Source organism: Magallana gigas, chromosome 4 (genome assembly GCF_963853765.1).
Source record: "Magallana gigas chromosome 4, xbMagGiga1.1, whole genome shotgun sequence".
Classification (NCBI taxonomy): domain Eukaryota; kingdom Metazoa; phylum Mollusca; class Bivalvia; order Ostreida; family Ostreidae; genus Magallana; species Magallana gigas.
In genome coordinates this window covers 13,687,444-13,709,908 of record NC_088856.1, presented here as the reverse complement: position 1 = coordinate 13,709,908, position 22,465 = coordinate 13,687,444, and the positions used below count along the sequence as shown (strand labels likewise).

Below are 22,465 nucleotides of genomic sequence, written 5' to 3'. Positions count from 1 at the left end.
AGAGATGTTTGTGAGACACTTATGCTCCCTCTCTTTGAAACATCCACAAAGAAAATGAACGTTAAGTGCAAAAAAAAAATGGAATTTTTCTAAGTCCAATGGGCATAACTCTGTCGAAAATTTCACAATCTTACCCAATATCGAACTTGAAGTAGATATTATTACAATTAATCTGTATACCAATTTTCTTTTCAATATGTGCAACTTCTGCGAATAAAACGAACAAAAACTGCAAATAAATAGAATTTTTCCACGTCAAAAGGGCATAACTCTGTCGAAAATTGCTCACACCATTCCTAGTGGTTTAAAATGCTTTATTGATAAAGAATATTATTTTAAAATTTTACTGCTGAAATTACATATTTATCTACAAGAGCAGTCTAGTATCTTCCTTTGAATTTAAAACAAGTACCTGTAAAAGTACAAAATAATTTTAAATTAAGTGTCATGGAAAATAAACCCAGGGTTTAGTTGGGGTTTACTCTCTGTTAGGTTGGGTCTGATTGGTACTATACATGTGTATTCGGAAAACAACAAAACATTGCAAATTATGCTATTTGATGCATGTTGTAGTTTCGGCATAACATTACCTTATTTCATAATACTGACAGTTTATATCACATGCCGATCATTTCTTTAAAAGGAATACTTTGTTTCTGTAATGTTTACCAACAACTTTACAATTACAGCGTCTTTGAACTTATATGTGCATATAGCATGGAATCCCGATCCCGATTCAGATAAACCTGTGCTAGCCTGGTTCCCTGAGCTACCTATTTCGCACATGAACCAGGCTAGCTCATGCGCGGGCTGGATTTTCCCCATAGCATCCGGTTTAACCTTGCTTATATATTTTCTGCGTGGACCTCAGGGTCCACGCAATAATATTGTCACGAAAAAGTTTGGTGCGTATGGGAGAGGTTGTATGGTCGGGTGTTCTGTAATTAATAATTGAGTCAATATAAGGTATTGATGTTTATTCCTCGAAGATCCAGCATAAACTGAATTATAAACAAATGATAAAAACAATGACAAAGAAAACAGTGTACTAAACAATGAGTCTTTACAAAATATGTATAGAGATGCAACATAAAAAGGACCAAATAAAATGAGTCCTTGCATACTCTAACACAATTGTAACATATACACGTGCTAAGTGAATATAGACAAGGAGTCTTTACAAAATATGTATAGAGATGCAACATAAAAGGACCACAATAAAATGAGTCTTTGCATACCCTAACACAATTGTAACATATCCACAAGCTAAGTGAATATTGACACATTAAAACTTTGTTTTATATGTAGGTAACTATCATATGATTATAAATAAAAATATTAAATAAATGAAGGAAATTAACTTAAATGGAGGATCGCTTAGCTATGATGAAGACCACAATTGCTGAGGAGTCAGCTATATTAAGTAACAAGCTATAAACCTATTCTTGGCACGAGTACATATGTACTCGGCTATGTTGTCGAGCCGAAATAAAAATGTAAAGTGGATAAAAGTTAAATAAAGAACTTAAGTTCAAATAAAAGAAAGCGTAGATAAAAATTAACATGTTAAACACTTACGTTATAATTTAAGAACGATCGATTAAAATTATATAGTGAAGCACGTATACTCTTAGCGAAATAGATTTGTAAAACCCGCATTTCCTCTTGGGCGGAAGTGTAAACAATGATTAAATTTAGAACCAATCACGTGGTAATTCCGGAAGACGCGTTAGCAATTATCAAAGTGAAAAGCGGGGAATAGTAATTATTGATAGGTAAGAAAAATCAAAAATAAAATAACAAAATATCAAGAACAGATGGAAAAATGAATATGAACATAAAATGATTGAGAAAATAAACAAGTTTCTATATTTCTGACAAACAATACATTCATATCATAGCATGTAATATAAATGTATATAAATGTAATTTTAAAATAAGACATTATAAAATTCAATGACAGGAAAAGTTGAATGTTTTACCCTTTAAAAAGACAAATAGTTGTAATAAAAATGCATATAAAAATGTATATAAAATAATGTCCTACCTGTTATTGATAATTGAGTCGATATAAGGTAAAGATGTTTATTCCTCGAAGATCCAGCATAAAGTGACGCGCTGGGATCTTGGGACAAAAATCGACTTAGTCCAGGTGAAGTACATTACAGGTTAATTACTTATTGTATCAATAAAAATAACAAAAGATTCCCTTGCGAGGGCCTCTTGACAAAAAGATAGGTATAGCTTGGGTAGACAAAGGGGCTTAATCCGATGATCTGACACTAACTGAGTAGATCATACATCAAAAGGAATTTCTAAAAGAAAATAAATTTGTTACGTAAAATTTGTTTGACCTTAACTAGATGGATATTACACTCATCGCCGTGATAAGTGTGAATATTTACGAAGCAGATTATCAGATGATAAAAAATATTTCCTCTCGGCGAAATGGGTTTTATAGTGACAAAAAGATATTAGTTACTTTTTGTGCATTTTGTTCCAGAAATAATTTGAAACACAATTACAATATAAAGATACAATATGTAGAAAATAGGGAAAATTTCTATATCAAAATATTTCTGATTAGGGGTCAAATGTACCTTATGATAATATTCCTTTTTACACTTCATTAAACAAATATTGAGATACCTATCAAAAGATAAAAAACCCATAAATGTAACGTGTATACTTTATTTCCAAAAATTACATTAATCCATTTCTTATTATATCCTCTCACGAGTCAAAAACATGTGTATATTGTACCACAATCAAGGTTTACAGATCTTATTCAGCTTTGGAGGAAAGCTTTGTTTATGAAATCTGATGTAATTAATGATTGATAAAGGCGCGTTTGCATAGGAAACGATCACTGTTAAACATACATGGCTGCACACGAAGGATCATTGGCGAGGGTGCATACTGAAAATAGATGAATAGTCTTGTTTACTTTATAGAACAAGATCTTGCAGAATAAGTGACGACACCGTATATGATAGTCAAGACTTATTAATGAACTGGTTGGTTAAGTGACCACGGCATTTTTTTTTTCATGTTTGAAAAAGTGCATTGCTTTCTAATGGTTAAAGGAAACCACAAGGGTCGTATTGCCTATGAACTTCCCCAAACGTCGATTTAAAAAATGGGTGTGCATGAAATATATAATCAAACAGTGTAAGTCAAGGCAGTCTAAATAGACTGGTATGATAAACACATGTTATGTACCCGTCAAACAAGCCGAACATGATTTCCCTGGAGCAAGATACATTCTTTTGCTTGAGCTCTTTCCATCGCCTAAAGAAACAGACGTCTATAATTTTTTGGTATAATTTTGAATGCTTTATTTCTTCCACACATATGTAATGGCATTATGGTTGTATTCATAGTCCAAGTACAATATAATACATATATAAAGGTAAAATTTAAAAAAGTCCTTTTAGTCAGCATGTTTTCTCTAAATATAAGTTCTTACAAAGTTACAAAAAGCCTTTTTAAACAAATCCGTTGATCACAAATAACGTAAATCATGAATTAATTTACACGTAAACAATTCTTTTTTAAACACATTTTATTGTAAACTAAAAAAACCAAACCCCATAAGATTGGATTCACGTTTTTACAACTCATGATCAGCAACCTTTTCCACTTACATATTAATGTTTAAAAAGGTGGACAAAGCTTTGTGATACATTCAATACAATAATTCAGTGTTAACCGACTTTTAAAATTGAAACATTTTTTATTCCTTAATCTTTATCACCAACAACCACATGATTCATAAGTTTAACTTTAATACATGATTAATTCGTATATATCTAATACATTTGAATATATTTTGAAAATTTAAAAATCCTTTCATATCACACCATTATTGAGGTTTTCTAAATTGTAAAAATATTACAAATAATAAAACTTCTTTCAAAACAATATACGGTTTATGATTGGCAGTGGCACAATATGTTTACAAAGCATTCATTTTCAGCAACAATTTTTAACCATGATTTTCTGCCATCGAGCTGCCAAACATGTTACAGTTTTTCTCGGAAGTATTCAATTTACATACATGTAGTCATGATTTACAGAAGCAAAATTTCCTCAGGTTGTAGTCATCAACACAATCAGACTGGTGGCCGTATTCGTTGATTCTACTAATATCGCTGACCATCTTGTACGAGTCGTCTCTCTCATCAAATTGCATGGTAGCCTCAAACAGCGCGTTACCGGGAACAGTGCTAAACGTCAGCTGATAATTCACCTGTGCTTTGGAGCGGTCTCCATATTTTACAAATCTGTTGATGACGTCATTCTTACTTTCTTCAAACCTTAGAACCTTTTCAGATGGAAGAAGTTTAATGGCATTTTTAATCTTTCCTAATCTTAGAAACGCGCATCTTTTAGACACTTCATTGAGTTGGATGTTGATTTCCTTTATCATGTTGTTGGCTACTTTTTGTACAATTTCATTAGTCGGTGACATCGTTTGAAATTCGGAGCATGTGCACCAGTGCGGAAGTATTCCTGCTTCCTCGCATCCTCTGTCCTCCGGAATTTCTCGGAAAAGACTGATGCCTCTGTTTTTAAACCCCCTCCTTATTGGTTCTGATTTGTTGTTAAAATAAAGAATATCGGAAAGAGTTTCATAAATATCAAATGGTGTTGTTAACCGCTGAGTATTCGTTTTCAGATTATTTGCATAATCCTTGTATTTCGAGAGAAACCATTGTGGAAAAACAATAAAGAAAAAAGGTAAGCGTTCCTCCATTTTCCCAACGTATGATTCACGTATTTCTCCAAAGCGCACTCCATGATCACTGTACAAGATCAACACTGTATTATTGAGTTGTCTGTTTTCCTGAAGTTTCTTCAGAAATGAAAAATATGGAACATCTGCATATTTAGCATCGTTAAGGTCATCATGAGTTAAACCAGATATAAAAGAAAAAGCAAAATATGGAGAGTATCTGTACATGTCCATGAAGTGGTAAGTGTAGCTTAGAATAATGTTGGTTTCTAATCTATCTGTTACGCAATTATGGTTGTCATACCAAACACTCTTGTCCACCGTCATAGCCAATAAAAAGTGTCGGTTAAAGTAATCCGCTGGAGACTGGTGAAATCCGGATTTCAAATAATCAAACATAGCTATTCCCGGAGCGTCCTCTGCGTAAAGAGTCCGATATCCTTTGGAAGCAAACTGTTTCCAAATAAAATCGTAATCATCAAATGGAATTTTACTCATGCTTTCATTCCACGGCACTTCCTCCAAGAATTTTCCCATGGTCAAAGGAACAATATTCACAAAGGTATTGTCCGCTACTTTGTTGTAACCGGCCATCTCAAAAGCACTTAGTTCTTTCAAAAGATAATTTCGCATGCGTTTCATGTACCTTTGAGAATTCAGTCTTGACACGGAATCCACCCCAATCATGACAACACTGAGAGTCTCTTTAATGTTAGAACTGGTTCTATGCTCATTAAAAGCAAGTGAACACCTCTCGTCGACATCGGATTTCGGTAAAATAAATTGATGGAAATTTTTGTGAATTTTCCTATGATTGTGGTCGAAACATATAACTCTGGCGAATTCATGCCTCATTTCAATGGTATCGTAAAATTTTTCACTCGGCAAGTATGTAAAATAGTTGTGGTCATGGTTATCCGGCGGTCTATATATAGGTTGGATTTTACAGTAACTAAACTGGCCATTCCATTTTATTTGATTAACTGCTGTCCAATTAATGTGCAACTTGGTCCCGTTCTCATATGTTAGTGACGGTCGTCGGTTACACAAAAGTGGTTCGCGTTGAGATTTGATGAATTTGGCAATTGACGGGTCAAAAGGGTCAATTTTTGGAATTTTACAAGCAGAGGTGTCAACCAGATACGGAGATTTTTCGGTCCATTGTCTGACTGGTTGTTTAGTACTTTTCGGACGTTTGTAAAAGTTTGTGTTGAAAAAATCTTTTGTAAAAAAAAGAACAATGATAAAGAAAACGATCGCTCCCAATTTAAGGTAAAACAGAAAGAACCGGTATCGAGGGTACATTTTAGATTAAGTTTGTTACTTAAAGCCGTAATATCTCACATACGGTACGATACAGCATCGACCAGAGTAAATCACAGAACTGAATATGTTTTATAGATTGCTAATAATAACCAAATCATGATTATGAATTATGAACATCTTTCCTAAGGCGTTTGGACGGATGCAATGCACTCTATCGCTTAAGCGCCATCCATCAACTAAAGAAAATACTGTGGTTAATAAATTGATAATATTGTGTGTATAATTGGTCGACCAAGTTCACAGATAATATAGGTTACATTATTTATAACATAATGTTCTTTTAGCGTAATACAGGGTGGTCCATAAAATCTGATACTGTTTTAAATGCTCATTACAGTTTCAAAGAGCAAATTGAAATTCAGTGAGACATATCATAAAATACATGAAATACAGTTTTATATACAATGTAGATTACGTGCCGTTTGAGTGTCTTACATATCAGAGCAGAGAAACTAGTAGATACTGAGTGTTAAATGATTAATATGGATGTGACAGGGTGCACGATCGAATCTTTGAGTTTATAACACCTACTTTTAATTACACGGAGGACAATATATTAAGTGACCGTGTGTGTCCATACAAAACAGTGAATTCCTACGGGCTAATGTTGATTCAAATGTGTCTTGAAACAGATTTACAAATTTTAAATGACAGAGACGGAGAATATATAGTTAACGATTTTACATATTGTGGTGCCAACGGACGTACTGTTATCGATTATGCATAGAGCACCCCGAACACTTGTAATTGTTTTAAAAGTTCATAGTTTGTAGTTTTAACACACACCATTGCACATCGAATTAATTGAGAATGGGTATAAATATCACATTGAATCAATCAGAAGGAACTTCATTCAGTAGACATGATCATGTGAAATATCGATGGAGAGTTAGTAAATGGATATAGTCATTGCAAAAAAATGATTTTAACCTAGAGAAATGTTTACTTTTTACTTCAGTTTTGAATAAGAGGTGCATGTCATAGGCCGAGAGAATTGTTATTATAATAGATGAACAGCTCGGGTTTGGATCATATTCGTGGTACTGTCGGTGACATTTTTCTCTTACAAACAATTGTGAACAAATATCTTTTGGAATTAAACGTTAACCTCTGAAGATTTTACGATTCCTTTTTAATGTTTAAGTCTTCTGTAGTATCACAGGGTAAATTATCAGATTTTTTGGTAAATAATCTTGGAGTTGTACAAGAGGAGATAATTTCCCCTCTATGGCAATGATTGCAAAACGGAATTTTTTAATAATGGAGATAAACCAATTGAATTACAAGGGCTCTCCTTATATTTTAAATGATGTACGCAGACAAAATGGTTTTTTTAAAATTTCAATCTGCTTCTGACTTACAGTCATTTGGATACTTTAGAAAATTATACATAGAAATGGTTGTTTACAGTTATCGTGAAAAAAAAACAACATCAAAAATAATGGTTTCCAGAAATGGGGGAAATTTTAAAAGAACAGAGGATGTGGGGTTTTATAACTGTGAACAAATTGAAGAAGTGAACAGTTATTGTTATCTTGGACTTCTGTTGAATTTCAATGGCAAATTTCATGTTACACAAAAACAATTGTCATTATATTCTCCCTCATTACGATCGTCAGAATATATAATAATAAGTGCTTAATGAATGAAAAAAGTACATGTACATGTATTTCACAAGAACGCTGCCCGCTAGCGATTATTTTGTATAAAAAAACACATATTTTCAAGCAAATGTCAGCCCAAAATCACCAAATTTCATTTCATCTGCCATTTTACCTTACATGTAATACGTGAAACACATTCAACTATAGCCAGCGAGCTTAGGGTGCCACGCCACCGCATGGTCCTACTATTTATATAACCTGATCACGTGACCCGAAACTTATTCAAGTACCTTTAAAAACCCATCACGCACATAATTTTAATTACTATGCATGAAGGTACTTTTTGCACTGAGAAGGAAATGTTTTAATATTAGTCTTAACAATGCTTAATGCTACTATGCCCTTGTCCCTTTTTGATACTTATGTAGGATGCATCGTTTACTACGGTTCTCAGGTCTTGGCTTTCATTCAGCCCCAGATAAAAAAACATAATTTTAGTTCCTGTGAAAACGTACTGAATGTTAAAGGTCCACGGCAAAGCAATGTGTTAGAAAACTGCGATACTGAATAAAACTTTTATCATTTAATGTATTTTGAATACTGTGCCACATAACTATGCCAGTGCCAAGGAGACATTTAAGCACCCGCTTAAGCTGGTGCATCGAAAAAATTGAATATGCCATATGATTGATCATACCTAAAAGAGTTTATAGCTTCTTTTGTCATTAATGTATTTTACATGTCAGGTAAGATATTAACCTTTAAAAATTTAATTCCAACAGGAAAACAAATTTTCCCATAGGAAGAACAGTTTTCCGACAGCATGTTTGGAATTTTCTACCGGAATAAAAGAAGTTCATATGGGAGTTTAATTCCGATAGGATTTTATCAAAACACCAATAGGATTTTAAAATCCGATAGGAAATCTTAATTTCCTATAGGAAAACTACCTGGCTGAATCAAATTCTTGCAGGAAATAGTTTTCTCTTACAAGGAGAATAATTCCTATAGGATTTTTAGAAAATCCTATAGGAATTTCAATATTTCTTGCATTATCAAATGCGAATTATTATTTTCCTTTTGGATATTAATTTTTAAAGATAAATATCTTACCTGACAAGTGAGTCACACTAAAAACAAAAGTGGTGATATACTCTCTAGTCAATGGTCTATTGTGTTGTATATAAGGAATATTACAAAACAGCAATTGAAGGAGGTGCAAAAATGTCACCTTGGCACTGGCATAATTTTCCGGCACAGTGTTTTTTAATTCATTTACATGTATATTGATATATTTCTTTAATGAATCTTTCAGATTCATAAAAAGCAGACAACTAAAATTTCACATAATTGGAAGAATTTTGTTGTTCATTTTATGTAACGTTCTGATCGACAGTAGTGTCAATTCACTCACTCTAAATAATATTGAGAGAGAGAGAGAGAGAGAGAGAGAGAGAGAGAGAGAGAGAGAGAACAATTATTTATATTAACATGCAATAAACCATTCGCTTCGGTGTTTTAATTAAACATAAACAAATTTCGTTGAAAGTTGAAACCATGTGTAATATAAGAAATTGGAGATATTGTGCAAAACTCAAATGTAGCCAATGCATGAAAAGAATATATAATTTATTTTTGACAACTCGACATTTTCATTAGATGTCGAATGGTTTTAGTATAAATATCCGAATAATTATTAACAAATGACTAAAGATAATAATATTTCTGTTGTGAATTCATAAGAAATAACACATCGCTCACCCTACCAGACATATCTCAATGTGTGACTCAGCAGTTACTGTGGAATCATTTCTTTTTACGAACCATTGTATACTGCTTATATCGCCATTCACAAACTTTGTTCACATACTCGTCTATCAGGCACGTTGCATCAGGCAGCCCCCCCCCCCCCACACTTTTTCTCGCAGCAACTAATTTTTTCAAATTTACATATAATAAATTGAATTATCATGGAGTTCCCCCCCCCCACTTTTTTGGAGGATGTAAAAAATTAATATGAAAATAATGAAATTAGGATTGAAATTGAAATTATATACTAAGCCAGCCCCTCCCCCCTCCCCCCACGGATTAGGATTTTGAAGATTTTGGGGAAGTCTTAATTTCCTTTTCTTTCTTTTTTTTTTTTTTTGCTTGTCAAGATTTTTTGGATGAGTCTGCCCCCCCCCCCACACACTTTCAAAAACGATGCTACGTGCCTGTCTATGCACATGAGAGTTGCATACCCATAAATAGTTTTCCTACCAAAATGTTTTCCATATAAAATCATATACACATAATATTAGCAATCACTGTGAACAAAATGTAATGTTGATTTTATTGGACTTACATTTTATATTGTAAAATTTTATTTTATTTTTCATATTTATATTATATTATACTATATTATTGTATGAATTGTACTTGGGGCAATTCTTGCCAAGTGCATTACTAGTGATGTGCATTTAGGTATACGTCTAGGTCACTTTATATACACGAAAATGTGTTTATTACTTAAAAATGTAACAAACCTCTTTACACATTGATAACAGTTGAAAAAGTTTTTATAAAAAGTAAAAGTTGGAAAGGCTAGGGGTGAAATCATCCGACTAAAGACTCCTCTGTATTATAAGTATATCCTTTCAAAATGTTGCACTGACTTCTGTCATATTCAAAAAGTAATTGTGTGTATAATGTATTCAGTACTGCCACCGAGTTGGAGCTTACTCGTTGTCCTTCTTCCTATTTTATTACATTTATACCCAACACAATAACCCACGTGGAGTAGTTTAAAGAGATTCGTGTATGGGATTTCTACATGTATATAGATAAAAATCTCACAAAGAAAATGTAGCATTTCTATTTTATTCTTACCTCTTTTCTCAAGCAAGACCAATACAGCATTAGATTTTAAACAGAAGGACATTCATCCTACTTTATTGCAATAAGTTGTGGTATTGATAACTAATTTCTTGAATTATGTTGTTGAGCGGATCCATGAAATCGAATGTTCATCAAAGATATAATGGCAAATTATTGCTTACGAATACATGCATACATTTTCAAAAACTCTGCTTTACAAAATATATAAAATTTGTAAATGTTTGCCAACAATCTTTAATCATGCAAAACAGAGATTCCTTCCATTTTTTATTAATTAGGAGTAGGTCAAATATAAAGATATAAAAAATAAAATTCGGTCAAAAAGTGAAAATTGGTTGTGTACCAGTCAGTATTGTTGAACGTTTGCCACATTCCCTCTTCCTATACTTTTTATTGGATATTGATGTAGAAATCAATGGCATATAAACAAAAATGCATACTCTTTTCACATCTCTCTACAACAAAGTTCTGTTTGGTCAATCAACATTGCCTTTTAATCCGTTTCAATTTCGTCCCCTGATCTTGAATCGAACTCATCACAAACCAAGAGAGGCAACTGTTAATATACCATCTAAATGTACGTCTTCAAAATCGGAGAAAAATAAATGTGTTTACATTTATTCAATATCAGCACATCACGATTTACAGTAGCAGAATTTTCTCAGTTTGTGGACGTCTATGCAATCACCCTGGTGGCCATATTCGTTGATTCTACTAATATCGCTGACCATCTTGTACGAGTCGTCCCTCTCATCAAATTGCATGGTAGCCTCAAACAGCGCGTTACCGGGAACAGTGCTAAACGTCAGCTGATAATTCACCGGTGCGTTGACGCGGTCTCCATATTTTACAAATCTGTTGATAACGTCATTCTTACTTTCTTCAAATCTTAAAACCTTTTCAGATGGAAGAAGTTTAATGGCATTTTTAATGTTTCCTAATCTTAGAAACGCGCATCTTTTAGACACTTCATTGAGTTGGATGTTGATTTCCTTTATCATGTTGTTGGCTACTTTTTGTACGATTTCGTTAGTCGGTGACAGCGTTTGAAATTCGGCGCATGTGCACCAGTGCGGAAGTATTCCAGCTTCCTCGCATCCTCTGTCCTCAGGAATTTCTCGGAAAAGACTGATGCCTCTGTTTTTAAACCCCCTTCTAACTGGTATGAATTCGTTAAAATGAAGAATATCGGAAAGAGTTTCATAAATGTCAAAAGGTGTCGTTAGCCTCCGAGTATTCGTTTGAAGATTTTCTGCATAATCCGGGTATTTAGCAAGAAACCATTGCGGAAAAACAAAGAAAAGAAAGGGTAAGCGCTCCTCCATCTTACCAATGTAGGATTCGCGCATTTTGCCAAAACGCATTCCGTGGTCACTATACAAGATCAACACTGTATTATTTAGCTGTTCGTTTTCTCTTAATTTCTTCAGAAATTCTAAATATGGAACATCTGCATATCCAGCACTGCTCAGAAAATCATGTGTTAAACCTGTGATAAATGAGAATGCGAAATATGGAGAGTATTTGTACATGTCAATGAAGTTGTAAATGTAGCTGAGAATAATGTCGGTTTCCAGTCTGTCTGTTACGCAGTTATGATTGTCATACCAAACACTCTTGTCCGTCGTCATAGCCAATGAAAAATGTCGGTTAAAGTAATCCGCTGGGGGCCGGTGAAATCCGGATTTTAAATAATCAAAGATGGCGATTTCTGGCGCGTCCTCTGCGTAAAGAGTCCGATATCCTTTTGAAGCAAATTGTTTCCAAATGAAATCGTAATCGTCAAATGGAATTTTACTCATGCTTTCATTCCAGGGCACTTCCTCTAAGAATTTTCCCATGGTCATAGGAACAATGTTCACAAAAGTATTGTCTGCTACTTTGTTGTATCCGGTCATCTCAAATGCACCTAGTTCTTTCAATAGATAATTACGCATGCGTTTCAGGTACCTTTGCGAATTCAGTCTTGAAATGGAATCCACCCCAATCATGACAACATTTAGAGTTTCTCTAACGTTAGGGCTGTCTTTGTGTTTCACAAATGCGAGTGAACACCTATTGTCTACATCGGGTTTTGGTAAAATAAACTGATGAAAGTTTGTGTGAATTTTCCCATGATTACTGTTGTAACATAAAACTCTGACGAACTCGTGTTTCATTTCAATGGTATCATTGAACTCATCACTGATCTCCAAATATGTAAAATAATTGTTGTCATGGTTATTCGGCGGTCTATAAATAGGTTGAATTTTACAGTAACCAAACTGACCGTTCCATTTTGATTGGCTGACTGCTGTCCAGTTAATTTGCAACTTGGTCCCGTTTTCAAATGTAAATGACGGTCTTTTATTGCACATGACAGGTTTGTGTTGAGGTTTGATGAAGTGTGCGATGGACGGGTCGAATGGGTCGATGTTTGGAATCTTACAAGCAGAGGTGTCCACAAGATACGGGGTCCTGGCGTGCCACGACCTGGCTATTACAGAACTTATCGAACGCTGGCGGAACGTCGTGTTGATGAAATCTATGGTGGATATAAACACAATTGTGGAGAGAGCAATCACCGCAAACTTCAGGTAGCATACGAAGGACCCATGGCGGGGACACATTCTACAAAAGGAAGGGTTTATTAATGCAATGCAATCCTACTTACCACACTAAATACAACAATTCAATTCATTTTTTTCCCTTGCCAAGTAAGTGTCCTCAAGGGGCAATACGATGATTGTACCATTATGTTAGTAAGATATATGCACAATATACATATATACATATCTATTTAATTTTTTTCGTGTCTTTCTCTGTGATAACACTAGGAATCAATTTTGTAACGTTTAGTTCAATACAATTCATTAATGACGCACTGTTGGGGCGCAAGCGGGGTCACGAAACGAAAATAACATAAAAATGTAAGTATTTTAAATATTCATATAAATTGTATAAATAGAAGTAATAAGGAATCATTCTTTGAATCATTGTTCCTTTTTTCAGAAAGATCAATATTTATATAATAAAAGGAGACATACATAATCATTTGCACATGATGCATACATGTTCCATGATCTGTAATTATGCATATAAACATGCATTCATATATAACAATTTTAAACGATTTATCCCAATGGTGGGAAACTGTAGTATTTGAGATACAAATTAAGACAACGTCATTTGTAAAAATTTACCAAGATAATTTTATTAATATATCTAATTCTAAGTACAAAATCGGACAGTAGAAGTAAATTCGGCCACAGTGATGCACATTTATAAACTCATAGGTCCAAGCCAAGGTCATAATGATTAAGGCCATATGGCCATTTATAATCCAATTACTAACGATTTATGAAACGAAGATGGCGTTGGTTCACACGTCCTATCTCTGAACAAACCGTCTACATGTACAAGTACATAACACTATGACACCCTGATGATATTCAGTGTTCTTACCATACTTATAATGGATTAACTTTTGTACGTCTATTGAACAAACTATAAAATGTACAAAATATGATAGATCTGTTACTGAATCTGTAAGGAAAAAGAAAAATAAATTCCATCGATAAATAGATTATGCATACCCTGCATGCATGGGATTCAGAGTTGTGTCTGGGATTAAATACCCCCTCCCCCACCCGCTGGGGATTTACGGTCTGTCAGGGTAACACTACAGAAAGCAGAAATATGAGATGTCTTTATCTTTAACATGTATAACGAATGTATGTTATTTTTTCCTGAAACTAAACATATAGCTGAAGAGAGTAAATGTAATTTACTAAGTCTGACCATTCGGATTTTAAATGCATATCAATTATACTTCACCATCAAGTATTATAAATATGATATTCAAAAATGATACTCTCCCGGCACTTGTTTATATTGTTCACTCAAATTAAGAAGTCAGATTGAACATGCTGGGTCGATATTGCTTAACTTGAGGGGAATTTTTAAAACTTTTCGAATAACTATATGTTGTTATTGTTTACATCTCGCATGACGTAAAACGCTCTGATTGAGTGACCAGCTATACGTTGACTGTAGATACAAAACTATATAAAGTAGTTCCATATTTTGTATGGATGATAATGTAACTATCGATATTTTCTGAAATTCTTACCTTTTGAAGGGCATGGAATTGAAATATGTTGAACAACTTTTAACGATGGCAAACTTAAGGAATCTGTTTCTGATACAAAGTTTTTGATTGGTTCCGTTCTTATCTACAGGCTCAGTTCCTGTGTAGCATCTGGCTGACTCAGCGGGGGCGGATCTAAATCGTCTCTGTGCCGTCTAATGGGGGAATCTGCATCATTTTGTATCTGATTAAATTGTCAAGTGTGCACGTTTTTTCTTCTTCTTCTTTCTTTTGTTCTTGGACAGCTTCCGCGTATATATTATACTTATGTTGAGCATGGATCTAAGAGTTGTATTATAGTGAAGTGGGAAGCCAAGCCAAAGCCTGAAAGTTCCGGATCCCCTTCCTCATGCTTTTGTAGTCAAACGTGAAATAAAGAGGATACTTGTTAAGACGGGGTAGGGAAGATATATTAAGAAAGGAGATTTTAGCCTCGGGATTTTATAAATATTAATCCAAAAATCCGTATAGATCTGTTGTACCTCTTATCTTAAATTATAATCTGTACTGTATATGTACATACGCATTTACTTTTATTCCCAAACATTTTAAACTGTCAACCCCCCCCCCCCCCCCCAAAAAAAAATGGAGGCCAAGAAGTCACATTCTCAATGTACTTTTAAGAAAAATGTTGGTTTCCAGAAGAATGATGGAGTGTAACCCCTCCCCCCTCCCCCGGCCTCATCTTTTTGCTATAGTTTGTATGTATATATCAATCAAAATCAAATTTAAGAGGCTGCGTAGCTGCGTATATTGAAGAGATCTAGATATATTATTTGCACATTATAGACATATTCATATATGTATCAAAAACGCACTGGCGGACATGGAGTCCCCTACTTCATTTGGGATCAAAGAGCTTTCTTAACAATGCAGACAAATTAAATTTGAAAATCATCGAATCAAATTTCGATCAAATATGGCTAATAAAAGTTCCTAAAAATCCTCATTTAACTCAGGAGGTGGGTCCCGACCAGCACTTTGCCTTGGACCCATACCCCATACCCCCAGCCTTTTGGGCTCCCTTTCAATAAATCCTGGACTGATAACTTAAAGTATAATCCCCCCCTTCCACCTCCAACAAACCCGGTACAATATTGTGAACTATTTTCGTCTATGCAGAGTTGTTGTTCGTGAGATAATGTATCTTCTCTGGTATATGATACGTCAAGAGAGGTTCCGATGTTTATGTTTACACTCTGAAACACGTGTCAGGAGTTGTGACCGGAATTTACCTTTCATAACTCGGCCTATTTGGGACATTGCATCAAATATTGACTCGATGCTACGAGTCACAAGTTATAGTTGTGTAACCGATGATCTTTAATATATAAATGCACAGAATTTTCTGCTATTAATGTCAAATTCTCTGGACGTGCTTGCACCTCGTCTAAGAAACCTTACGTAAGTATTGTCACGAATCTTACATAGTTATATCACAGGCACCTGAATTTTTATCAATCAGTCGCTTAATAAGTCATATATCGAAAATTCTACCCCTACTATATATAAATTCAATATATGACTTATTAAAGGCCGAACATTTTCACCGGGTGGTAAATCTCAGGTGAGGGCGGGGCTTAATTATTACTGGCGTCAGTAGAGGTGTGAAAGCCTCCGGGGCTTGCAGTCTACCTGTGGTCGTGAACGCTGCTAATCGCTTTTCACAGGAGGCAAATCAATACACAGGAAATAAAGAATTAGTCAGAATTGGTCTTAGTTTAAATATCTTATTGTTCTAATGACCATACGAAGCGATTTTATACGGAAATGGTATGTGTCGTCCGAATTTTCTCTAAGCACATGTTTGTACTAAAGCACAATTAAAAAAATGCAGTAAATTAATTCTGCTATAAAAGTAGAACTCAGTACACTGTGTTTAGCACTTGACATTGTTTAAAAAGTTAATTTTAACAATTATAATGGTATAAGAAAACCATACGAACAGTAAGAATGTGGAATGTAAAGCCAGCCATTATACGTCGACAATTAATGGACTTCGTTTTCCATGGAGTGACGTTTACATGCACCAACTTTTTACCAGTAAATACACAGGAGTCGGCAGTAAATATAGCTTTAGAAGCATATTGTACGTTTGTTGTAAAAAGAAAATTTTATATGTTTTGGAGCTGTCCATGCATTTTCGAGGAATTTATTAGGTCACACACATTCAACATAATTCAAATATGAAATGTGCGTATTTTCAATCACTGAATAATTATTTTTCATCCAATTTTAATACTGGTAATGTTTAAAAATCAATTTTCAATTCCCCCTTTTAATACATGACGGAAGATATCAAAGATAACGTTGTTAATTGCTAGTAAACAGAAATCCGCGGACCTGGCAAGATCACGCTCGCACGATCACGTCACTCAAACTGGGTGCTATTGTTTCAAACTTGATTGACAAGTGGCATCATTTTGAAGTTTGTACAGGTAAAAAAGGGGGCGTTTGTAAAATGTTCGGCCTTTAAGCGACTGATTGATAAAAATTCAGTTGCCTGTGGTAATATATAATTTTTTTAATGTATTAAATTATCTGATTATACTGTATAGTTTAATTACTGATCACTTATATTGACTTACTTTAAATGTGTTTATATAATATGTTGATTTAACTGTTACCGTTGGGTACATCGATCTCTGTGTGAATTCGATCTTTACTTTACATTTTCAGATCCATTAAGAATATTAACAACCTCTACATTTGATACCTATACAATCAACAACCATTTTCCGTGGACACAGACTCCTGTTAACTCCATCACCTTCATTAAGGATGACCAGTATACTGAAAACCATTGGCTCTGTGGTGTCGTCCAAGGGTCTGGACAAGCCTGCATATGAAGTGCTTAGCTCAGAAAAGGTATGGTGTCATCTCGTCAAAATCACAAAAATGAGCAAAACTTAATGATTATGTTGATAAACTGTAGGTGTTTTATTGTACATGTAAATTACCGTGAATTTTTATAGAAAAGATATATTCTTATAAACAGCTAATAAAGAGAGTTTCAGATTGATATATATTTCCTACTACCTTTATCTTTCCTAATACTATAATAGATGAGAAATACAGAGCTTTTTGATGATCAGCAAAGTATGTTTTACAAACATTTGTGTGTATACATGCAAATAAATTGATATTACGTCTTCATGCACATGAAAATGAATTATTTTAGAACTATGAAACTCGCAAATACCACCCAGCTAAATGGGTCAGTACTGCGGTACAGAGTATGGAACATGAGAAAGCCCGGAGCGCAGGCTTCCAGAGGTTGTTCCAGTATATCACAGGAGAGAACAAGTCAGGTATGCTTCATGGGAAACGCCCACTATTGTGCAATCTTCTTTTTTCTTCAGAATTATGAACTGAGACGATATAGTCCAGCTAAGTGGGTTAGTTACACTGTCAAATCGATGAAGAAGAAGGAAGCCCAGACTGAAGGCTTCTGGAAATTGTTTAATTATATTCAAGGGGAAAATGAGAAAGGTGACCTCATTATGTCTTCAGCATGCATGGTACTTATGTAGACTGGTTGGGGATAGCACATTTACTGTACTAACAACATGTATACAAACCCGTGTTACATGTAAAATTGAACAGATGGAGGTAACAGGGTTTTTACTAACTTACTAACCTATTAGTGGACATTTTACCCCAAAGTTTGTTATAACCAGTGTACAAAAAGTGCAATCATATTTGAATGTAGAAACAAGAGCTTGTGATTTAAATATTAATATTGCTACAGTTCAGTTATATGTAAATATTTGCCTATCAATGACCCTTTCAATGTTCATGTACAGTAATGTTCATGTGCCAGTAATCATGTACTACACATTTAGATAGCTTTAAGTTTATCAATGAGACGTTTGAAAAATTAAAATTTCATCCAATCAATTCGAATAAGAAGTCATGAGACGCAGAATTGCAAACGCAACTTTCATATCATGTTTTAAAATCAGTCTTAGGTCATTTTAACACAGTGCTAAATTTAGTGCTTAATCAAGTAATGACAGCCCCTTCTCTCTCTCTCTCTCTGTCTCTCTCTCTCTCTCATAAAATTATAGTTTTACACATGTAGCAAACTTGAATCTTAGAGTTGATTTACCTCAAAATGAATTAGATACTTGAAGGATAATTGATGCAGTAGAATAATAGCAGTGATAGGAAGGGATTTTTTCAAGGGGGTGAAGTGGGAGGGGCTTTATGTTTGTAATAATATTAAGTAGAATATATGTATGTATCTGAATTCTATCATAAAAAGGGAGGTCTAACACCTTTTCTCATTTATTTACTAACTTTTAAAAGTTATGGCAAGAGGTCAGATGAGTTTCAGATGCCCACTCTCTCACCTATCTTGATTCATACATACAGTAGTTGGCCATAAGTATGTTCCCAAAATGGTCGACGTTAACGTAGATCTCGTCATATTCTTGCAATTTTCCTCGTTCAACGATGTAAAGGCTCGCAATCAATATAAAGTGAGGCTACTCGAAATGTCAACAACTTTTTCTACGTCACGGAAAATTCGAATTTCGTTTTTTGACCTTTGTAACCGTATTATTAGCATTTTTCACATACTTTCAATGATATTAATGTCTGAACAGTATGTAAGCCAAAGTATGTGTTGATGCTGTCATTCTGCTCTGTTTAATTGGGCCTAGAAGTCTGGTTATATTTTTCTAACAAACTATTGGCGATTTGTGAAGTGACGAACAATTACTGATGAGAAGCAGTCTACTTACAGTTTTATTCATCACATTATACTTTGGTCTTGCTGTAAATCAAGCTGTTTGATTTTTGAAAGCATGTTTTTGGTTGGTTCTGGGGACTTTGAAATGGGATTCAGTCATCTCGTGGTTACCTAATCTTACAACTTTCAGATCGAGTTACGATTTTACCATTATTCCGGTCTTCCGTATTTTTAAACTTTACAAAACAGTTTCGGCTATTTATTCTGTTGATCCTTCCAGTTTTATTTATGTATAAATCCCAAATCTGACATCTGTATTGCGACTTGTTTCTGTCTTCCCATATGTTTTCTGTCGTTCGTCGCCATGTTGTTGTGCAGACGATAAGTGTTTACCAAAGGGGAATAACTCCAAAAATAAACTTGGCAAAAGAAGAAAAAAGGTCGGAGAATCACACGGCACATTTTTTAAATCTGGCCATCAAAGAAAAATATGCTTAAATTTCCTTTTAAAATGTACCTTACAGAAAAAAAAATGTTACGGTGGCCATTTTGGGAACATACTTATGGCCAACTACTGTAAATGTATTCATCACACGATAACATGTGAATTATTCTGATTTATTAACATCATTCTAAACATGTTTTTAAAGATTTCTATTTTATTTACTCTTCAGAAATGAAGGTAGAAATGACAGCCCCAGTGTCAACCAGGGTAGAACCAGGAGCCGGGCCAAATTGTGAGAGCACCTTCACCGTGTCCTTCTTCATACCGCCGGAGCACCAGGAAAATCCGCCTCAACCCAAAAACCCTAATGTCTTCATTGAGGAGCGACCAGGTTTTGAGGCTTACGTAAGGAGTTTCGGAGGATTTGCTAATGAGGACTCATGGGTAACGGAGGCGAAGAAACTTTCCGAGGACTTGAAAGAGAAGACCAGTGAAATCCGCCAGGACTTTTGGTACACTGCAGGGTATAACAGTCCGTTCCAGTTGTTTGGTAGAACCAATGAGATTTGGTTTGTTACAAAGTGAACATGCAATGATCAAAATAATATGGATGAGAAATTAGTGACTCATGATTTATGATAGTGATTTTGTTTTTTTATTCTTGCAATCAATTAACTGTATAATATGGTGCTAGTGGTGGTTGAATTTTTCTTCTTAATCATTTGTGAGTGTATGAATTTTTGTGTCATTTTCTGAATTTCTATGTGCCTTGTTTAAAACTTTTTTCAAAACATGTATTAATGTCTTGTTAATCATGCTCATGTCCACATAATTCATCATGAACAACTTGTATGCACAAGCAAACTATTTTTATTTTTTTTATATATTTTTATACAGATAACTAAATATTTGTTGTATTTTGATGATTTGTCATTTATATAAAGTTATGAATTCAGAAAAAAAAAGAATTACATAAATCTAGAAATTTTAAGTTTCATCATTAATTTCTTTTGTTGAATATTTATAAAACTTAAGATCAAGATCTAGTAAATGATTCCAGAGTGTCTATTTGGTGCTAGAATCATTTTGACATCATAATTGATGTGAAGAATCATTTCTCTTACTTAAAAGCTTTAAAGGAATTATGTAGAAAATGAAACATTTTCTTGACATTTTATGTTAAATCATTGGAAAAGTAATCCCGAAACCTATATTCAATTTGACATCATTTTAAAGAAGAGGTTGAGAGCTTGTTTAAGTACGTTTTCGGAGAGACTGTAGGCATTCTAAATATACTTTATTAATCAAAAATAGACAAAATTCCAAAATGTGTTCCTTATATATTTTCTTCCTATTTTCATTGAAAATGACAGTTTAAAACATCTTTTTTCATTGTGTTTACCAAATATTTTAGCCCTGGTACACCCTATCAAAACTCGTACTAGTATATGTGTCCCTGTTGTTATTAAGCATCATTAGAAGAATTTATATCTTAATAGATCTTGAACTTAATATGATATTATTGATTTTAATCTCATTCTTCAGGGTACAGAAACTGAATAAAATTAAATTGAAACATTGGATGTGCAGTTGTGCATTTGGTCAATATGCTCTCAAATATAGCATTATCTCTGTTTTTCCGATATTACTGTAATACATTACCGGTACCTGCATATAATGTTGACTGGAGAGGAATTCCATGAGTCAGTTTACAAGTATCTCTCTGGCGATGAATAGGCCCCAGACATTAACCAAGCAGGTATCATGATGATGATTGAAATCGAATATGAGCTCATCAGGAGGAATTTTTATATGAAAAATAGAAATTAGCTTATAAATCCTTGATAATACCCAGAACGAAGGATTGAGCTTGGAAAAATAAATTGACGCATGAAAATAAAGTTACTCCTGGAAACTCCTATTTTTTTTTATTACCACAAGATCTACAAATCTATATACAACAGGGCTGCGTTCAAGATCGTAGCAGCTAGCCTAGCCGCTAGGTCGTAGATAATATCTAGGTCTATTGAACTGGTTACTGTATGTGAAAAATTAAAATGAAAGTAAGGAAATTAAGAGTGAAATTGAAGTTATAGATCTAGTGAAGGTTTTTCCCAATTTTTCAATGCAAGGGCCTGTTATGTGCGCAAAACTTTCGCAAAATTTCCGTATATTTCGCTTTGTTTGCGGGAGCTTCGTGAATAAGCCGTAAACCAACCGTAATTACGCAAGCCTCCCGTAAACTCAGCGCGACTGCGGAATATTGATATTTACAGAGGCTTTGTGAATAAGGTCCCAGGGCTGCGTTCAACTGGTAACGTGGGGGGGGGGGGACTCCTACTTTGGCTCACTGTTTTCAACTCAACTAACACAGGTACATGTACATGCACAAATCTATCTATAGAGGGCGAGACCCCCCCCCCTCCCCACTACCGACTTTCATATTTCGCGCTCTTTCATTTTGTACAGATGGCGCTCCAAGACGTTGCTATCTGTAAACAACATGGACGACTAGAGCGGACACTTGCTCATGCATTAATCCTAGCCTCCGTCTCTTTCTTGATCCTGGACTTTATTTTCAGCATGGGTTAAAGGTAGGGCAGATTGAGGTTCAAATATGTACTGCGTAGAAATCCAGGAAGTGGAT

General features: G+C 34.4%; 4 protein-coding genes across 17 annotated transcripts in view; 2 read left to right on the top strand and 2 right to left on the bottom strand.

Annotated features, from left to right (window-relative positions):
* Window positions 1-3,078: 3,078 nt before the first annotated feature.
* On the bottom strand, window positions 3,079-6,087 carry LOC117681958 (uncharacterized). Its single transcript, XM_066083445.1, has one exon. The coding sequence runs from the start codon at window positions 6,041-6,043 to the stop codon at window positions 4,067-4,069; it is 1,977 nt and encodes a 658-aa protein (XP_065939517.1). The 5' UTR covers window positions 6,044-6,087; the 3' UTR covers window positions 3,079-4,066.
* Window positions 6,088-10,802: 4,715 nt separating this feature from the next.
* On the bottom strand, window positions 10,803-14,808 carry LOC105329788 (uncharacterized). The gene is made up of 2 exons (XM_034448507.2): window positions 14,660-14,808; window positions 10,803-13,158 (listed from the first exon to the last, which is right to left on the bottom strand). Exons 1-2 carry the CDS (start codon window positions 14,671-14,673, stop codon window positions 11,184-11,186), a joined length of 1,989 nt encoding a protein of 662 aa, XP_034304398.2. The 5' UTR covers window positions 14,674-14,808; the 3' UTR covers window positions 10,803-11,183.
* Window positions 14,809-15,896: 1,088 nt separating this feature from the next.
* LOC105329773 (heme-binding protein 2) lies at window positions 15,897-20,554 on the top strand. 2 transcript variants are annotated; one of them, XM_011431188.4, is made up of 4 exons: window positions 15,897-16,081; window positions 17,357-17,545; window positions 17,859-17,988; window positions 20,048-20,554. In XM_011431188.4, exons 2-4 carry the CDS (start codon window positions 17,459-17,461, stop codon window positions 20,401-20,403), a joined length of 573 nt encoding a protein of 190 aa, XP_011429490.2. In that variant the 5' UTR covers window positions 15,897-16,081; window positions 17,357-17,458; the 3' UTR covers window positions 20,404-20,554. The 2 variants fall into 2 exon arrangements, with proteins under 2 accessions (XP_011429490.2, XP_011429492.3); XM_011431190.4 differs by lacking the exon at window positions 17,859-17,988 and adding an exon at window positions 18,040-18,169 and having other exon boundaries at window positions 15,902-16,081.
* Window positions 20,555-22,288: 1,734 nt separating this feature from the next.
* The window catches only part of LOC105329771 (microtubule-associated protein futsch), a 28,726-nt gene continuing 28,549 nt past the window's right edge, over window positions 22,289-22,465 (top strand). For all 13 annotated transcript variants that reach the window (XM_020067881.3, XM_020067876.3, XM_020067886.3 and 10 more), the window contains exon 1: window positions 22,289-22,412. The gene's annotated coding sequence lies outside the window, so the exon portion shown is untranslated. The remainder of the gene's footprint in view (window positions 22,413-22,465) is intronic.

Coding starts and splice junctions, on each gene's coding strand:
- LOC117681958 (XM_066083445.1), bottom strand. CDS start 6,043: ATGTACCCTCGATACCGGTTCTTTCTGTTTTACCTTAAATTGGGAGCG.
- LOC105329773 (XM_011431188.4), top strand. CDS start 17,459: ATGACCAGTATACTGAAAACCATTGGCTCTGTGGTGTCGTCCAAGGGT. Junction 17,546..17,858: donor AAGTGCTTAGCTCAGAAAAG/GTATGGTGTCAT, acceptor GAATTATTTTAG/AACTATGAAACTCGCAAATA. Junction 17,989..20,047: donor CACAGGAGAGAACAAGTCAG/GTATGCTTCATG, acceptor TTTACTCTTCAG/AAATGAAGGTAGAAATGACA.